Source organism: Talpa occidentalis, unplaced genomic scaffold (genome assembly GCF_014898055.3).
Source record: "Talpa occidentalis isolate TD23 unplaced genomic scaffold, MPIMG_talOcc4v2.1 talOcc4.2, whole genome shotgun sequence".
Lineage (NCBI taxonomy): Eukaryota > Metazoa > Chordata > Mammalia > Eulipotyphla > Talpidae > Talpa > Talpa occidentalis.
In genome coordinates, this window is record NW_023602073.1 from 129,499,101 (window position 1) to 129,518,832 (window position 19,732).

Genomic DNA, 19,732 nt, shown 5'->3' on the forward strand with positions numbered 1-19,732 from the left:
TGACAATGCTCGGATGCCTCTGGTACATTTCATTCTGAACAATGCAAATCAGATCTTATATAGAGGATGATTATAAGCCAATAAAACAAATTCATATCCTTAAAAAATTCAAAAACTTCGTATCTCATGACTGACCCCTCTGGATTATCTATAAATGGATTGGAGAACCCTAGCTTGCAAGAACTCTGTTCAGATTTGAATGGTGATTTAAGCACTTCTTGTTCAAGGGATTCACATGTATTATTGATAATGAGAATGATGGGGAGATGGCAGAAAAGTTTCCAACAGAGTTAGCAATAGTCTTTACTTGAAAAATACAGACTTGAAATTCACTTAGTCACTGTAGTTTAATGTGACAGTTGGGATTGGTAGAGAATTCATTTTAATTCATTGTAGTTAACATCTATAGAATAATAGTAAACGAAACACAGAGCTTGACCTGTGGCCGACCTGTGGCCTATCTTCAGCGAGAAATCAATGACTTCCTTTGATTCTATTCCTTCAATGGATCATGAGGGAGAAAAACAAAGTGATCTCTAGATACCTGTTCAGCCCTTAGAAGAACTGTGGAAAGGGGATGAACTAAAAGAGCCATAAGAGGGGAAAGGATCACAAATTCACCTGGGAAATCCCTGTGCAAACAGAGTGGTCAGTGAAGGGGGCTTACACTAGACTGACACACACAGATTAAGGCAGCAGCATGATCCACTATTGAGGACTCCCTCTTTGTTAAAAATTTGTGTGAAAGGCTTACAAAAGTGAAAAATTCCGAACAAATATCCAAACAGTTTGGATACAAGATGCAAATAGTTTGGATGCCACCTTCCCCTCTCCCACACAGCAAATATTCCAGTGGATGAGTCCAGAAGTGACCTCTTCTTCATTCCAAAGCCAGTGTCTGCTGGGCCCCTGCAGTGCTGGGTACACCCCCACTCAAGAGGCTCCTGATTAGGGTTGTGCTCTTTCGGGATTCTTCTCTTTGCTGGGATGAACTTTGTTCAGATCTGGATACTCTCAGAAAGCCGAAGTCCCACCAGCTCAGCATTCTGGGATAATATCCACTTACGACAAACATCCTCACCTTTTTTAGTGGCATTCCCCCTACACTTAGACTCTTATTTTGATTTCCGTTTCAACAAACTGCTTAATTGAAAAATTCTGCCTTTTTCATCAGGCTCTATTAGGGGTGGAGATGTCTGCTCGGCTCACTGCTCTGTCCTCAGCACTCAGAAGAAAGGCAGGCCCGGAGTAGACATTCAAATATTTGTTGAAAGAATTAGCTTAGACAAGCAAAATGTCACTCATCAGCCAACTTCATTGGGCAGGCAATAAATACAGGGAATATTTCTTCAGGGCTGTCCTTTTTAGATAGGTAAGCTGAAAGGATGTGTTTGGATGAATTTAATAATGAATCCTTATGAATGACTGACATCACAAGTGCTGCTATGAAGACCTGGGATATAAGCTGATTTGAAGATCTCCTTAGATTCCTCTGGAGTCAGAAGGGCCACTTTTCTAAGTGAACCACTGATCTGCACATCACAGTAGCATTTCCCTGCTTTTAAATGTTAAACAAATCCATCATTTTTCCCTTCACTGAAATATACAGAAGCACACACGACACAATTTATGCAAATATTTTTCAAGGTTTTATTGCAAACCAAAATTGGTTTATCACACACAAAAAAAGTTGTGTGGTGGGGCAGGGGGAAGAATTGTACATATTATAACCATGTTAATTACAGTACATTAAAATGATGGTTTACATTACAAATAAGCCTGTAAGTTTAAATATACTAGTGTTATAATCCAATGTACAGACTTTCTTTATACAATACATACAATTATCGGGAATGCAAAAAAAAAAAACATAAATAATGCCCATTTTACAGGTGACATTTTAAACAATGAAAACACCAGGCTTGACTGACAACTGGGGCATTGGTCCATAAAAACCCTTTCTAAAAATAGAAATATTTGTAGCAGCAATGCTTTCTTTTAAGCATCTGGATATAAGTCATTGCAAGACCATTTCAATAAATTTTAATTAACCATTATCTTACAAAAACAACAGTCTACACGTAAATTTATCTTCCAAATATGGAAGAAACAAACAATGTCCCACGTTGTAGTGTCCTGCAAGTGTCACATTGATGCTGATGACTCAATCCATCTGTGATCAAGCATACCACACTCATACCGCTGTTCACACAGACAGTCCACAAGGAAAAGCAAAGAACTGAAACAATCCGCAAGAGGAAAGGCTTTGGAGCTAACACGATCTCATCAGAAAAGGCACATTTCATAAGATTCAGTATCACGGCCCAGACAGACTTTCAGATCCTCCCTCGGATGGCGTCGTTCCTCCTCGTAAGACCACTGCCTCTGTCTAGGCGGCACTCCACTGCTCACTTCAGAGATAGCACCACGTTGGAAGGAAGAATAAAAATGAAAACCTCAGGAGCTCACTGAGAGGAAGATGTGCTCTTCAAAAAGCTTCCAGCAAACAGTGCAACAAGATTGCCAAGGTGTGCAAGCTTCCAGAGATGTGCAAATTCTCTCGTAAGATGTCCCGACAGCTGGCAGCTCCGCCCGAAGGCTAACTAACATATTTTAAAAACTCACAGAAATCCTTGGAGACCATGCCTCAGACAGTTCAGAGGAAAGAGTCCATGGGTGGTGCATAGGAGAAGCCCAAGAAGGCCTCAGCGGCTTCCTTGACGCTGGCGGTGAGGAGAATGCTGTCGGGGGACCTGCCAATGGAGCTGGGCACAGGTTCTTCAGTGAACTCAGGATCAAAGTGCCTCAGGTCACTGGGCCCACTCTATTGAAAGAAGGGGAAACACATTCAGGCTCAATTATTTGCCCTGGGTACAAGGCAGAGAAATTCTCCCTTAGGCTTTAAATGTGGGAATACTATATGGAAACTCGTCTAATAGTCATCCCATTCAGGCATGAAACCCAAGGTCATAAAGTTTAAATAATGGGGATCATGTTGGCTTTGTCTTTTGGTCCTTTCCTTGATAAATGTGGTAAACATTGGCGTGTGCTTTCTTGGGACAAAAGTGCTATTTTTTTCTCTAGGTAAATGACAGGTCTGTGAAGAAAGTCTCTGCCAATTTGAGGGCCATACCCCCAGCTCCCTTCCCCCATAGAACTCAGACTTGAAAATCATGTGCTTTGGGGCTCCCTATACTTAGAAGATACTTACCACATTTGGGTTAAAGGGAGGAGTAATCTTCTTATTAATGAGATCATCCCAGTTAATGAGGGAGAAAAAGACATGATTCTTAATCTCCATCTGTTGAGAAGAAACACAAGGTTCATTTAGACAGGCAGGATTCAAGGAGTGAGGTCTAGTGTGTGTCCCTGCCAGCCCAGGAGCAGAGGAGAAAAATGACTCACAAAGTCATCCTTGGCACCCAGTCTCTTTGTCCTGTCCTTCTGCAGGAGGCCCTCTAGGAGGTGTCTTGCAGAGTTGGTAATATTTGGCTTCAGTTGGAGGGGCTTGTTCAGAATGTTGTCGTACATCTCAGCTGTGTTTCGGCTGTAAAAAGGAGGCTGAAAGAAGGGGGAGAAATCATTGAATACTCATTTCGAAATTTTGCAAAGCATACATTACCAGTAGAGTAAAAGATCTAAACTGCCACATATTAAGCTGGACATGACAAAGTTTTTCCCCAATATGCTTTCTTTGCTCTTGATTTTTTAAGTGTCTAGTTTGCAGCTGTTGTCAGGGGGGTAGGTGCTAATAAGCCATGTTTTTCATTCTCATCTAGGTTAAGTTTGGTCAGACCTAGGAAAATGTGTATTTACAAAAGAAATATCCACTAGGAAAGTCTACCCTCAGACACTATGCAAATGACCAATATGCCTTATCAGCTTTTGGTAAGCTGCTCCTAGGGGCAGAAGGCAATGAGAAGATCTGCAGGGAGATTGCATGCCCAGATAAATCTGGATTAAGAAGACTAATAGTGATAATGAGCTAGGGCAGTCATCAGAGCAGGGCAACAGTACATGATTCTTGATTTGCTTACTCACCAGGCCATAGAGCATCTCGTAGAGGACAGCCCCCAGGCACCACCAGTCCACAGTCCTGTCATAAGGCTGCTTATGAAGCACCTCGGGTGCGAGATACTGAAAGACAGGCCCGGAAAACAGGTTAGAGCAGGGGGAAAGTTGGGGGAATCCTTAGCAAACATGTAGTTGGAGACCCTGAGTCCACTTGGAGGATGTATTTCTTTAGGTTTCTTCCTGAAAATATTGCCGATTTTGAGGCCAACTGGACACTTAAGTGTACTTATATTTGAGAAGCTGTTGGGTACCCAACAGATACTTTTCTTGGAGAGTGAGATTCCTAGCAAGCTGCTAGTTTTAATGAATGCAACACAGGGTCTTGGGATTTCTCAGTTGCATCAAACAACACATGTAATTTACTTGCACTGAACTGGACTAAGGAATCTCAGAGGCCAGTTTGCCTTTTCATAGTTCAGAACACGATTGCACTTGTCTCTCCTGGAAGGAGGTGCCCATTCTAGAGTGCTCCTACCTCAGGCGTGCCACAGAAGGTGGAGGTTGTGCCATTGGGTTCGATGTTCTCCTTGCAGAGCCCAAAGTCAGTGAGGACGATGTGCCCCTGTGAGTCTAGCAGAATATTCTCTGGTTTTAAGTCTCTGTAAAAAAAGTGAATAGAAAAGTAGTGCCGTGAGTCAATTTCACTTCGTGAGTCAATTTCACTTCGTAAGAAATCCCCTATAAAGATAATTGCTGGAGATACTAAATGCATTTAAAATTCATTGGAGCTGTAGAGTGAATAAAAAAGGGAGTCCTTGTTCTGCTAATCTACTCTGGATTTGGCACAATCTGAGTTGGCTAGTTCCCCAAGTGGCAGGGAGTCAAGGCAGCTCAGCTGCTGGAGGATCTGGTTTTTGGTGACTATGTAGTACAGAAATATACACCATTGTAAAGCTTCATCCAAGGCCAGGGCTGTCTCCTTTACAAGTGGGAAGGTAGGCTTAGGAGCTCTTTAGCTCACCTATAAACGATGTTCAGAGAGTGCAGGTAACCCAAGGCACTGGCTATTTCAGCAGCATAGAAGCGAGCCCGTGGTTCCAGGAAGCAGCGCTCCCTCTGGAGATGGTAAAACAACTGCAGGAGACAGAACAAAGTTAGTCCTGGTTGCCAAAGCCTGTTCACAATGCATTTGATTAGTCTCTCCATATACGGCTAAAGAGAACAATCACAGGAAGTGGCCCAAAATAGTCCATTAACTATTTGAAACCTGGCAGATTAAAGGAAATCTAATTCTGTTCACTCTTCCCTGATTTCCCCCCAAGTATCTTTAAAAAACTGTCTTCTCAAACTCAAATCTACAAAGGAAGCCGGGCACAGAAACTCAAAGGCCAGCTCACAGTCCCCCGCTCACCTCTCCACCGTTGATGTAGTCTAGGACAAAGTACAATTTGTCAGCAGTCTGGAAAGAGAAATGAAGGCCCACCAGGAAAGGGTGTTTCACATTCTTAAGTAGAACATTCCGCTCCGACATGATATGCTTTTCCTAAAAAAAAGGACAATGAAGATTTAGTGGTAAATGTCAACTTGGCACCAAAATTCCAAGGTCACTCTATTCAATGAATGTCTTATCTCCAACCTTGTCCCTCAAGTCCATTTCTTACCTCCTTCTTTTTCAGGATGGCTTTCTTCTGCAAAACTTTGACTGCATAGAAAGCTTCTTCTGCTTTGTGTCTTGCTAGAAGAACCTGAAATTTCAATTAAAAAATCATTTTGCTATCCACATTCACAGAGAATGTAAAATGAATGCATGAAAGACTCTAAATGATGTCTCTAGAACTGAATTTACCTTCCCAAAACTGCCCTTCCCAATCACTTTCAGAAAGTGAAAGTCAGACGGTTTAGCATGAGGATTGGATGATGGGCCAAGGTTGATTTGCTGAGAAGGACTTGGCTAGAAAAGAAAATGTTTTCTTTTAATTTCCTTGCTTCAAGATTTTGTAGTAAAACAGGCAACATAAAGATACTACATCTGCAAACTACTAAGGTAAGTCATCATGCAGCTATAAACACATTTAAAACTCTTTTCATCCATACATATTAATATTTCAAATGAGTGTACAACAGTCATGTGGTAGGTAGATACAACTTTTGTGTAACATGCCTTTCTATAAATACTGACTCAAGACTTAGGCGCTCATGTCCCTTGTTATGCTGCAAATAAGGCATTCCTGCTTTCATACTAACTTCTAGATATGCTATTTTAATTCATCAGTGTACGGATAGTGACTCATTTACAAGATTCCTCCACCAATGCATGACAAATAGAGTACTTACTGGAGGAGAAGGGTTGGCATTCATAAGCTCAGGCTCCTGAGGTTGGGAGATTTTCAAAATGGACTGAACTTCAGGGCTGCAAAGAAAGGAACAATTCAGAGGCTCCGAACTCACCGCAAGGGGGCACGCCAACACTTTTCCAGAACTCAAGTGTTTAAAAGTACCCAAGTAAATGACTCAGTTCAAGAAAATAATAGCTAAAGAAAACAATAAACTCAGTAAAATACATTAACTAGGGCAGTTATTCTTGGAAAAAGGGGGTGGATCCGGCAAATACGAAAAATTTTCTTGTAATTCTATAATAAGCCATCTCACCAAATTAATTTTAATGTTCAAAATGTTTTAAATAAATTGGAACTTAAGAGAAAAGGGACTCCCCACCTCCTGGGGGGAGTCTTTAGGTCCTGATCAACATACTAAAGAGCTCTCTTTCCTGCTGGCAAGTCAAACTATACTACTCATTTTTATTTCCCCAAATCCCTCCAAACTTACTGTTTGCATGCATAGGAGTTGTTGGCAATCTTCTGAATAAAGTCGTTCAGGCCCATTCTCCTCTGTTTCATGAAAGCTGTGGATCAGAAGAGAAATAAACATTTAGGCGGCTTTTAACATCAAACACCACATACTCTAATCTGATCCGGACCCTTAAAAAATATCCACCGCGCGTATCCTGGAAGCGGCTTTTATTCCTACACTCACCGATAAGAATTGCTACCATTCCCCTCATCCTGGAGTAAGTGAGGGTGCCCCTAGCAGCCTCGGTTTTCACCGTCATCGCCAGAGCAAGCGCACCGGGAGTCGCTAGCACGGGAGACCGGCTCAGCCCACACTGAGACTGGGCTGCTTCGCCGGCCTTATATACCCCGCGCCGGCGCGGGGGCGGGGCTCACGCGACCACGAGGAAGGGGCCCTCCTCGGCCCCGCCCAGCACAGCCCCGCCCCCAGCCCGGTCCCCGTCGCCGCGCCGCGGGGCTGGTGGCGGAGCCGCGGCGGGGGGCGGCTCCACCCCTGGCGGGAGGGCGAGCCGGGGCGGGAGCGGGGGGCGCGGGGAGCGCCTAGGGCAGGGCCCGGCGCGGGGCTGTTATCTGCCCGCCAGGGCTCTCGGGCCCCCGAGGGGGAAGCCGCCGGCCGAGGGGGAGGGAAAGGAGGGGGAGACAAGGTCCGGGGTAATTTTCCACCTTTCTCATTTACCCCACTGGGCAAAGACCTCAGCGCCGCGGCCCGGAGGCGCGTCCCCCTCCCGCGCGGCGCGGGGGCGGCTGTGCGCGCGCTCTCGCTTCTCAAACCCGCGCCTGGAATCCACTCCCGGGGCCCGCGCCGACCCGCACCCCCAATTCGCACCGCAGCCCCCACGGCTGTCGCGGGGCGGGCGCGCAGCCCCGCTGGGGTTATCTCCCCGCGCAGGGGCGCAGCGCCAGGGGAGGCGGCCCCCTTATCTTCAGGGTCAGCTGGGGGCCAGGGCGCCCCGCCGGTCCCCGAGCTCCGACGCCCACAAGCCCCGGCCCCGGCCCCTCCGTCGGAGCCTCGCAGCAAACACCCCCGCGCCCGAGCGGAGCAGCTCGCGGGGGGCAGCTCGCGGGGCCCCCCGCGTGCGGCCCGGCGCTTACCCAGTCCGGTCAGCAGGAAAGACTCGCTGCGCTTCTGCGCCTCGCCCCTCTTTTTGTGGCGGGGCCGGAGCAGGGACTCCAGCCGGGCCCGGGTCAGCGCGCCCTGCATCTCCCCCATGGGCAGCGGCCGCGGGGCGCGCGGCGGGCGAGGCGACCGGCGAACACTGACGTTTCCTTGAAGGAGCCGCCGTGACTCAGGCCGGGCAAGATTTCCTGCCCCGAGTCCCAAAACAAACAAATGGCCCTTGTGCACAGCCGAGCCGCTTCCGAAAACGCCTTTTTTGTGCTTTTGGCCAAAGTCAAGCAAGGTTGAAAAATCCCAGAACTTGGACGAGGAGGAAGGAAGGAAAGAGAGAGAGACGGGGGGGGACAGAGAGGTCAGGAATGTGTAGGGGAAGGGGCGGAAATAAAGTTGGTCTGTGCACGAAAGGGGAAAAAAAAAGCTACAATCTGCATTTTACTTTTTTTCCCCTAAAGTAATTTCTCAGAACATTCTGTCCGTTGCGCATGTAGTTTTGCCTTTGCATTTTTAATCCCCGCCATGCCAAGAGCACGTGAAGAAGAAGAAGTTAGCTTGGTGGCTCCTGCAGGGGCCGACCTGGCGTGACCCCGGGGCGTGAGCAATTAGTGGGGAGCAGGCGGCGCGGGGTGCGCACCCCAGCCCCAGCGCAAGGTCCACTCCGGATTCCCTATTGTGCTCTGCCCCGTCAACACTACGCCTGGTCACATTGCATTTTCTTAAAATACCTTAGTTTCTCCTCATCTCCCCTACCCTTCCCCCGGTTTATTTCAGGGGTGACCCAGGAGTTTTTTCTTACAAAGCTCACCACCTGGCTCTTGGTGGAGAGCCCCAGAAAAACTGTGACTTGTTAACTCCTGAAAGATTAGCCCGTGCCTCCGCTCCAGACAGCAGCGGAGGGCGCGAGGTCCTGCAGAGCAGCGGCGCGGTGGATGCACGCGCTCACCCCGCCGCTGGGAGATGCCTGGGAGCTGCAGTCTGACCCATGGCGCTAGGAATCCGGCCCGCGATGGCTGGGAGCGCAGCGACGGGGCCATAGAGCAAGGAGAGACTGCAGCAAGTTACTGAGATGTGCAGGGCTGGCTACCTGGCGCGTGCTGGCGTTGTCTTTGGTGGATGCCCTGCCGTGACCCCCTGCTGCCAGGGGCCCTGCCATTTCAGAGCTGCCTACTGCGTCTGACACTCCGAGAAATACCAGCTGTCAAACCAAGAATAGCTCCAGAAGCGGTTTTTCTTTGGTCCTGGACAAGGATTTGTTTTGCAGGCACAACCACCTCATTTGCCCTAATATGATCTGTAGTCTCAACTGCTTCTTGATTTGCTCAGTTACAATAGCCCCAAACACACATCCTCTCCGAGAGACTGGCTGGGAGATTTTGCTCAGCATCCGCTTAAAACAATACTTAACGATTGCCTGAAATTGATGCTCCAATCGCAAGTAAGGTTTAGGAAACTCCAAATCACAGTAACTGGCCCATGTATTCTTCATATAATATGACTTTGTTATTGCCGGGCCCCTTCCCCCCACTCCCAGTTGCCCTTCAGCTAGCCTTGCCCCAGCCAGCTCACACGTGTTTCCTTCCCCTGTACAGGGTGAATTTTACAAAAACTGTTCAGAAACACCAATGCACACCAAGGTTTTTGCTTGTTTGTTTTTCAAACAATAAATGAGGAAATTTTCCATCAGAGACCCTCCCCTACAACCCAACTCCTGTACCCTCCCTTTGCCAAGTAACCCCCACTTCTTTGAAGCATCTTTGTTTTACCCATTCTGTCCAAATTATAGTAATAAAAGCAGACAAACCTTTCAAGGGGGATTTTATAGCCTCCTCTTTCATTCTTCAGTTCGCCTAGGAAATGAAGGTTGGGGATTACTTTCTGGAGGCTGGAGGTAGAGCTCAGATAGCTGAGGAGCCTCCCTGCTATGTGACTGATAAGACTGGAAGCTGAGATGACAAGGGAGCCTGCGCCAGAGGTGGCTGACCAAGCTCATTGAAGAACCCCACTCTATATAAAGGCAATTTACATACAGGAAGGGAGCAAGCTGCAAAGTTCAACACTGGGCCGTTTATTCCCTCCATTGCAACATCACCCAGAAAATTACAGTCATCAGCGTCCTCGGTTTATTACACCCCAGCAAGACACACAAGAAATAGAACTTGACTGATGATCATCACAAATCAGTCCAGAAAAAATTCAAAACACATGCACAGAGTTTATTTTCTCAAAGAAGCTCTGCCCCATGCATTCCAGGAGGAACGTGGAATTTAAGTTAGAGGCCTCTGAGTGGACTAGGAAGGAGGCACTACCATATGATTTGTGGTTGGAACAGAAAAGGGACGGCTGATGGCTCCCACCTCCCTTTACCCTAATGCTAAGCAGTTGGAGACGGAGGGTCTGCTCAACTTATCATTTACAGAGAGAATCAAGTTGTTGAGACTGGGTTTTCTTCCAACCGGATACCTGATGGGTGGAACAGGCGCCCCCTGTTCTGTCCCAGCAACCTACTAAGACTTCCGAACAGGAAGGTGACACAGGGCGGCGGGGGTAGGGGGTCGGGGGAGGTAGGGGGGGGCTGTGTGTGACGCGCGCCTGGTAACTCCGCACAGGCTTTAGGCTGCCCGGCGGCCGCTATTCAAACGCCCGATCTGTCCTTCCTTCCCGTCGCCAGCCTATTCGGTCCAAATATTCCTTCCACCGGGAGGAATCCGGCGCCTTCCCTGTCCCTTGGGGCCCAAGGGGCCAGAGTTGCGTCACCACGCCATTTGCACAGGCTGCCCAGAGGGCGCTCGCGTTCTCTGGGAGAACAGCTCCGGAATGCTGGCTTTCCCCCACTGTCTCTTCCCATCACCCCCCCCAAAAAAAAAAAACTATCAGATAATTTCTCCACAACACCTTGTGCAGTCATAGAAAATATATAGACGACTTGACAGAAGTTGGGCTAATTACCGCCCCAATCCCCCTAGTCAGTCGTCTTATAGTTATGCATCATATTGGAAAAACTGCAATCAAAACTCTCAAACAAAAATGATTCTCCAAGAGGTAACATTTGCACTGAAACCAAAATTTGCCAGCGCAAGTATATTTTAATATTTCAGAAACTCATTTCAGCTCTTCTAGTTTATTTCCCTTTCGTAATGGACTATAAATACTAAGACCTGAAAGCTTTCCATTTAATTTAAAGGCTCAGAAAACAAATTACTGCTATTCCTTCATAGGTTAGAGGAAATATTTTGTAAAACATTTGTATAAGGACTAAATTATATCCCTGCTAAGACTACTTCTTAAATGTGTCAGCTGGGGTAATTTTCAGTTTTTAGATGCAATATCTTCCATTGATAGCAGGGCAATATAACCTGTCTTGTATTGTGCAAAGTGCCATACATTCTAGAACCATCCAGTGTAGAGTTCACGTTTCCATACTTATTAATTCATTGGTTGATGTTTACAGTTTTTTTTTTTTTTTTTTTACTGGAACATCCCCAAACACAGTATATACAAATGCCAGAAAACATAATTATTACTCTGGGGAACAAATAGATGGATCAATTTTTGTTGAAGGTTGTCAGTGAATCCTTTTTTACAGTATTCATCAAACAAAATGATGATGACAAGTGAGTTTATTCAGAATGGATATCATAGAGAAGTAACTAGCAATGGTAGTTAAAAATGTCTATTTCTGAAACACAGGCTTTAGAGTGATTATTACCCTCTCTTCAAAATTGTCAAAATTGAATGCATAAAAGAGATTTGAATATGATATAGTAGATAACTAAGAGAAGAACACATTGTCCAGAATAATAGTGTTAAGAGTTATTAAAACCCACAAGACTCTATGCTTTATTTTATGGAGGGTGTTTCTCTTCCAAGACAGTGGTTTAGTTTAACTAGACTTTGTACCATATGCATGTTGGAATAGGGCTTTAAAAAATAATGTACATGGGGCCTCTCTGGTGGCGCAAGGGCTATGACTCAAGCTATGAAGTAATCCACAGCCAATGCAGCATGAGTTCGATTCCTGGCCAGCCAGGGAGCAAACCACATGGCACAGCACACCTCTCCTGACTCACCGGCTGATCCCCTCAGCAGTGTATTTCAGTCAATCTGCCTGTTCTGTTCTCCTCTCTGTCTCTGGTGAATCCTCTCACCCTCCCCCGGCCTGTACCCCAGCTCTTGTATATATAAATAAATAAATCTTAAAAAAAAAAGTACATGTAGCTGTCTATAGAGACCTTTGGTTGTTTTCTTTAACTATTATGGATTAAGCAATTACTATTATTTTTCTTCTGAATTGGGCAGATGATAAGCAAAATTGTGAGGTGGCAAACTTGCTTTTTGGAACCATTTATCTTCTTTCCATACACCTTCTTTGTCACTGCAGTTGATTCCTATGGCTCTCCTACTTACTATGTGGTCCCCCAAACTCTGAAATATTGCCTACCACTTACCTTGCCACTAATACCAAATGCCTCAATGTATTGCTATTTGATAATTGCCCACAGGAGAGGTATACCTGGTTATTCCTGCCTTCCTCCCTATCTCTCACCATCCCTCCCTTCCACTCATTCATGCAAGCATTTAACTAACATTTATTAAGTACTAACATTAAGCTCAAGGGATGTAAATACAAGCAATCCAGCTATCTGACTTCACAATAGCTTTCATTCTAAGTGGGAGGAAATACACATAAATTTTAACACCGTGAATGCTAAGACAGAAGTCTGAGCAATAGGCCGTAGGAGAATATCAACAAGAAATTTCCAATGAGAAGAAGCAGCAGGCTTATTTGAGGAAAGGCTTCACGAAGAAATGGTATTTGGGCTGATCTTGGAAAGACTGACTATGTACAAAAGAGCAAAGGCATTCTGGACAGAAGAAATACATGCATACCAAGCTAGCAGGTCCATGGTATAGCATATTTGGGAATCTGGTTTTTACTCATCTTCACACACAAGCAGAATGTATATGGCCTTGTGCTAGTGCAGAGGTGGGAAAACTGCACTTTCAAATGAAATGAAAAGATGCAAGCTGGTGCAAATCTGCTTTTGCCTCCACTGTTAATGGAATTAATAGTGTCTTAGAAATATATCCATTTGAAGGACTGCTGATTACTAGTAGGCACAGACAAGGTTAGAAGTCGAAATGGGGAAATGTACATAGTTATAAGAAGGATGAAAATTTAGACAAGACAATTATAATCTAGCACAGGGATTAGCCATCTTTTGCCATCTTTCAGAGGGGCTAATAACAGTGTTCTATATTGGCCTCTTCTAGAGAGGCTGGCCAAAGGCAAATTGGTGGGAGGATAGGGGCCTAATTTTGTAATACATTTTAAATTTCAACCAAGAAAGCTAGTAGTAGTTCTTGATGTGGGATACCCACAGGAGAGGTTTGCAGCGCCATGTGGGCAGCAAACTGCCTGGCTGGGGATCGAACTTGTGCTGCAGAGACTGTGGATAGCTTCATAGTGCTGTGCTTAACCCCTTGTGCCACCAGGGAGGACCCCCCCATATCATTTTTACTATCTGACATTTTTCTTGCATTTGTTGTTTGTCTCCCCCTCCCCACTAGAAAGTAATCTCTGTGAAACGGGCATGCTATCTATCTTATTTTCCACTCATCCTTCCACAACTTTCATTTTGCAAGAAAGCTGGAATGAACATTTACTATGAGATTTCCCATTTTGTATTCCTTCAAGATCTCCTTCTCTACGCAATGGTAAAGACTTGATGAAAGGGCCCCTGTTATACAATGTCTACTCTTCGGTTTTCAAGTCATAGCAGAATGACTGTTATGTTGTCAGATGTCACAAGAGCCACAGCACAGGTGTTAGTGCTACAAAAGATGAGAACCAAGTTGTTGCATAATTGCATTTTCGTAGCTCCGTGATTATATGTTTTTACATGTGCGTTTCTGGAGAAACAGGATATATACACACACATATGCACACACACTTCCAGTTCTGCTCCTAGACTCCTGAACCTGTAGATTGTGGTTATGGGAGAAATTGTGCCATATGTTCAATGCTGATTCAGAGCACATAGGCCTTCTGCAGAACTTTGCCCCAGCCCTAGAAAGTACTGCCACACAACTGGCACTGTAGCTGAAACTCCAAAAGGTCATTCCACTATTCTACCAGACCAGTTGCTTCTGGATCATGGAGAACATAACTGCAGTAAGTTCCTTGTACAGCAGACCCACTGATATACTTCATTTTCTGAGAAGTCATTTCCTTGAACAAAAACCACACTATGCAGAATATCATGGTGGCAGAGAAGAAATTCTGAAAGTTTTTAACTGGTGGTTTTGGCACAAGTACTGTATGCAGAGAAGACAAATCTGTATCCAGAGTATGCTCATATTCCAGTCAGAAGAAAATACTCTCCCTTCCACTATGACAGAGGGATGATGCAATCAACTTGCCTCCAGGTGTCTGGCTGATCAGCCATGTCAGGGGCTCAGAACTGGTCTCTGCTGATGGCAGATTGGGCACTCAGCATTGGCTGTAACAGGGAAGTCTATGCCACTGACCTCTGTATAACCCCCACTCTTGCTCACAGGGCCATCTCATTCATGGGATCATTCACTGATGACTGCTATGACAGGTCATCTACTTGATTATAAAATCCTCATGGAGGTCACCTCTTGGTGAACATTGACATGGGACATAAATATCTTCACTCTTTTTGATGGATCAGAGAGTTTTATCCACATATCTCTCCAGCAACTTCCTTGTCACCAGCTTTTCAATTGTTTTTCTTTTACTTCTAAGTCTCTTACCATTTTGCCAAACCATGTTTTCGTCCATGAATTGGCATAAAATACACACATCTGGCCAGTTTTCCTAAACTAATTAGGTGAACTAATGTAAAATGAGGGGCACTATTTTTAGTCCTGCCCACTGAGAGGATCTCCCCTCACCACTACCCTTCAGCAATGTCCAGAATAGGGGTCTAGTGCTGCAAGTTGTCTGCTTCTGGGAATAGATATACATATGATAGCACCATTAATTCAGGGGTGTCATCCATAACACTGGGGAGTGATGCAGAAACTTTCATCACAAAGACATGAGATGCTCCATCTTCATACTAAGCATTTGGGTTTTTATTTCCAGAGGTTTCTATATCTTTACTTGCTGCTTTCCTCATACATAGTGGATTTCAGTATATATTTTGCTATTTTAGAACATCCCTGATATATTTTGCTATTTTAGAACATCCCTGAATCACTTCAATACTTGAATTTTCATTTTTTCCTTGACTTCCCTCTCTCTTTTAGCAAATAATTGACATTTGTGGCAATCCTATGAAAACTGGGCACACCATTAGTTTATGAAGCAAACATTCAAAGAAAGATGACCACAATACTCTAGCTATATCACCTGACCAGCTGCTTAATATATTTGAAAAATATTGAGTAAAATATGAAAGGCATTGTCTTAGTACTAGACAATTTTTGTGGAAACTACAGAGGGTCACAGAAAGCACATTTATATTTCACAGGGTAACACCACAAATTAGCAATTGAAAGTTGCCAAACACCCCATGTGCCAGGATATGCCACCTTAGGTCTTCTGATGCCTAAAAAGCCCTGAAAAAATGTGACTTCTTGGTATCTGCCACTTTGGAAGGTGTGCAGGGTGCCTCAGTAATTGGCTACCCCTAGAACTGCAGACGCTATGGGAGGAATCTCATTTCCTATACAGCTTACCTGGAGATTTTACAACTCACCCCCAACTCTGAAGACTACTGTGAAGTCCATTAGTCTCATTACAGTTAGCAGCAAACCCCTCATTCAAGCCAGGACTTTAGGAGTCCATGCACATATTTACATTTTTCTGGTCATTTGAGATGTAGAAAGAGCAGGATTATTTCGTGCAATTATTTGTCTTTCCTACTTCCTAAAGTGCTTTGCATATAATCTATTTTCAGCAAATATTGGCTTATTTGAAGACTGAACTTCTTCTGGGCCTACCATAATTCCTTTTTTTATCTTTACTTTTCAGCTTTAAAACCCTAAGGTGGAAACCAAAACAACCAACAAGAACAAACGACGCAGCAAGCGGGACTGTGAGCGGAAAGGAACTATTGCAGCCACCACACCCCGTGAACGGGAGCTGAGGCGAACCCTGCAGGATCCGCTGCGGCGGTGAGCGAACGGCTCCGGGCGCCATTAGAGAAGAACAAAGACCCCGGGAGACGCGCACACAGCCCGGGCTGCCCGGCTCCGGGCGCCATTAGAGAAGAACAAAGACCCCGGGAGACGCGCACACAGCCCGGGCTGCCGGTAAGCCTGCGCGGGAAACGCGGCGCGCCTGGCGCGCTTGAAAAGCAAGTGCAGACCGGGATCGCGGCTGCCCAGGTCCCCGCGCCTGCGACCTAGGCTTGCGGGGAGACGGCCTAGGCTTGCGGGGAGACGCACGGAGGTCCTCACTGAGGTGAAGGTCCCTCCCTGAGTAAGCAGGAACCAGGCGCCCAGGCACGGGAGCGGTGCAAAAGGCGCCATTCCCGCGCCACTGAACTGGGCTACAGCCCGCGTCCTGGACCTGAGGGCTTTGAACTGAGACCCGGGGCACGAAAATTCGGGGCGTGGTTTCTCCACGACGGTGGGGCACAAGGCAGACACAGCACCCCAAAGCTGTTGAGGTGTACCCTACCATTCCCGCTCTGTTCTCTGTCCCACGGGGTGGGGGGAGGCGAAAAACAGCCCCCCAAGGACAATAGGAGAGATCTCTGGCGCCACCTAGCGACCAGGGAAAAAAAAGTCACTAACACCCTATAAAACAGGACATTTCTTAAGTCTGCTTGAAAAGGGCAGAAGGTTTCTGGAGGACCCAGTGGCCAGCCGGGAAGTTATTCCACGCCAGGCCCCTTCCGACCAGCAGTCTGAGCCCACAGAGGGAGCAGGCACCCACGTCCGGGGCAGACCGGGTGCGCAGAAGAGTGTGCCTGAAACCGGAGGCGCAGGGACTGCATCCCGCTTCGCCATTTGAGAACAGGGACATTTCTTCAGTAAAAACTGCCTAAAACCAGCAGAAAGCTCCCCCAGAAGACAGAGATGGCTCCTGGAAGAGCCAGAGGGGAGCGGAGAAGTTCACCCAAGATGTCAGTCAGTCCGAGCAACACAGTGTCCCAACGCATACGACAAATTAGAAAACAGACAGTAGGGAGTAGAAGAACCACACGCAACCTAAAAACTCCTCAGGAAAGAAGCACACCACAAAAGAAAAACCACTCCCAGATTGCAACGACAGCGACTTGGAAGAACTTCTGAGCCTTCCAGAAAGAGAATTTAAAATTGCCATGATTAAAAAAGTGATAGATCAGAAGAAGGAAATTGAGTCCCTAAAGAGGGAAGTAAGAGAAATGCAGGAGATCAAAGAATTAATGGAGGAACTAAAGAACTCTGGGAAAAGCAATGAAAGCAGAATAGATGAAATGGAAGAACGAATAAGTAATCTTGAAGACACAGAAATAAAAAGAACCAAAACAGAAAAGGAAAGAGAAGTACGAAGGAAAAAGAATGAAGAAAGACTTCGGGAACTATCTGACTCCATGAGGAAAGGAAATATAAGAGTTATAGGAATTCCAGAAGGAGAGGAGAGAGATGTAGGAACAGAGAAAATATTCATGGATATAATTGAAGAGAACTTCCCAAATGAGAAGAAGGAGCTGAAAATTGATATACAAGAAGCAAGAAGAACACCAAACTTCCACGACGAAAGGAAAAACACAGCAAGACACATAATAGTAAAGCTCCCAAGAATCCAGGACAAGGAAAAAATAATGAAGCTGACAAGAGGGAAGAAACAGATAACATTCAAAGGAAAACCAATCAGGCTGACATCAGACTTCTCTGAAGAAACACTACGGGCAAGGAGAGAGTGGAGGGACATAGTCAACAGACTCCAAGAAAACAGATGCCAACCAAGAATACTCTATCCCGCAAAGCTCTCTTTCCTCCATGAAGAAAGAATATGGACCTTCCCAGACAAAGAGAAACTCCGGAATTTCATTGCGACTAAACCCCCACTCCAAAAATACTACAAGGAATCCTGAAGCCAGAACCTCAGAGGGACGAATAACAACGAAAGAAGACCAAAAAAAAAAAAAGTTATTAAAAGAATAAATAAATAAAATCAAAGGAAAGACAAACATAATGGCAAATACAGATGCTAACATATCAATATTAACTCTAAATGTAAATGGACTAAACTCTTCAATAAAAAGACACAGAGTTGCAGCCTGGATTAAGAAACAAAACCCAACCTTTTGCTGTCTCCAGGAAACACATTTAGCTACAAAAGATAAAAATAGGCTCAAAGTCAAAGGATGGAAAACAATCCTACAAGCAAATGGGCCAAAAAAGAAAGCAGGAACAGCTATACTTATATCAGATAAAACAGACTTCAAACTCAAAAAAATAAAAAGAGACCCCAATGGTCACTACATTATGATTAAGGGGACAATACTTCAAGAAGAAATAACACTCATTAACATATACTCACCAAACGAAAGAGCACCAAAATATATCAGACAACTGTTGTCCTCTCTGAAAACAGACATCAGAGAAAACACATATGTAGTGGGAGACTTCAACACACCACTATCAACAATGGATAGATCAACAAGACAAAAAATAAGTAAAGAAACTAAAGCTCTAAATAAGGACCTAGAGCATTTGGGCTTAACAGACATCTATAGAACACTAAACCCAAAAAAAACGGAGTACACATTTTTCTCAAGCGCACACGGATCATTCTCCAGGATCGATCACATACTGGGGCACAAGACAAACATCAACAGATACACCAAGATTGAAATCATACCAACCATCTTTTCTGACCACGAAGGCATCAAACTAGAAATAAATCATAAAAAGAAGGCAAGGAACTATCCTACCTCATGGAGATTAAAAGCCACACTACTGGAAGACCACTGGACTAACGAGGAGATCAAAGAAGAAATTAAAAAATTCTTTGAATTGAATGACAAGGAGGACACCAATATCCTAAATGTATGGGATGCAGCAAAAGCAGTAATAAGAGGAAAATATATAGCAATAGAAGCTCACATCAAAAAACAAGAAAGAACTCAAAGAAACAACCTAATCTCGAAGCTCAAAGATCTAGAAAAAGAACAACAAAAAAAACCCAGAACCAGTAGAAGAAAAGAAATAATAAAAACCAAAGCAGAAATAAATGAAATTGAAACTAAAAAACAATCCAAAAGATCAATGAAACCAAGAGCTGGTTCTTTGAAAAAATCAATAAAATAGACAAACCCCTAGCCAGGCTCACAAAGGAAAAAAGGGAGAAAGCACAAATACACAGAATCATAAATGAAAGAGGAGAAATCACAACGGACACAGCAGAAATCAAAAGAATAATCAGTAACTACTATGAACAGTTATATGGAAACAAGTTCAACAATCTAGAGGAGATGGACAAATTCCTACAACTCTACAATCACCCAAAGCTAGATAAAGAAGAAATAGAACACCTAAACAGACCAATTACAAGCAGCGAAATTGAAATGGTAATTAAAAACCTCCCCAAAAACAAAAGCCCAGGACCTGATGGATTTACAAATGAATTCTACCAAACATTCAGAGACGAATTAGTGCCTATCCTTCACAAACTCTTCCAAAAATTGAGAAGGAAGGGACAATACCAAACACGTTCTATGAAGCCAATATTACACTAATACCAAAACCGAATAAGGACAACACAAAAAAGGAAAACTATAGGCCAATCTCC

The 19,732-nt window shown here is 44.7% G+C and overlaps 1 protein-coding gene across 4 annotated transcripts in view; it reads right to left on the bottom strand.

The window, feature by feature from the left end:
* Positions 1 to 1,633: 1,633 nt before the first annotated feature.
* Positions 1,634 to 19,732, bottom strand: part of SGK1 (serum/glucocorticoid regulated kinase 1) — a 109,831-nt gene continuing 91,732 nt past the window's right edge. The window contains exons 1-12 of one of the 4 annotated variants that reach the window (XM_037520429.1): positions 9,779 to 9,955; positions 6,841 to 6,916; positions 6,349 to 6,424; positions 5,861 to 5,965; positions 5,676 to 5,759; positions 5,426 to 5,557; positions 5,036 to 5,148; positions 4,550 to 4,673; positions 4,042 to 4,137; positions 3,406 to 3,561; positions 3,212 to 3,301; positions 1,634 to 2,824 (exon numbers count right to left, since the gene is read on the bottom strand). In XM_037520429.1, the coding sequence (XP_037376326.1) occupies positions 2,657 to 2,824; positions 3,212 to 3,301; positions 3,406 to 3,561; positions 4,042 to 4,137; positions 4,550 to 4,673; positions 5,036 to 5,148; positions 5,426 to 5,557; positions 5,676 to 5,759; positions 5,861 to 5,965; positions 6,349 to 6,424; positions 6,841 to 6,916; positions 9,779 to 9,812 (1,254 nt within the window). In that variant the 5' untranslated portion in view covers positions 9,813 to 9,955 and the 3' untranslated portion in view covers positions 1,634 to 2,656. Of the gene's footprint in view, positions 2,825 to 3,211; positions 3,302 to 3,405; positions 3,562 to 4,041; positions 4,138 to 4,549; positions 4,674 to 5,035; positions 5,149 to 5,425; positions 5,558 to 5,675; positions 5,760 to 5,860; positions 5,966 to 6,348; positions 6,425 to 6,840; positions 6,917 to 7,047; positions 7,194 to 7,955; positions 8,404 to 9,778; positions 9,956 to 19,732 lie in introns of those variants that run through there. The other 3 variants (XM_037520427.1, XM_037520428.1, XM_037520431.2) reach the window with 3 other exon arrangements.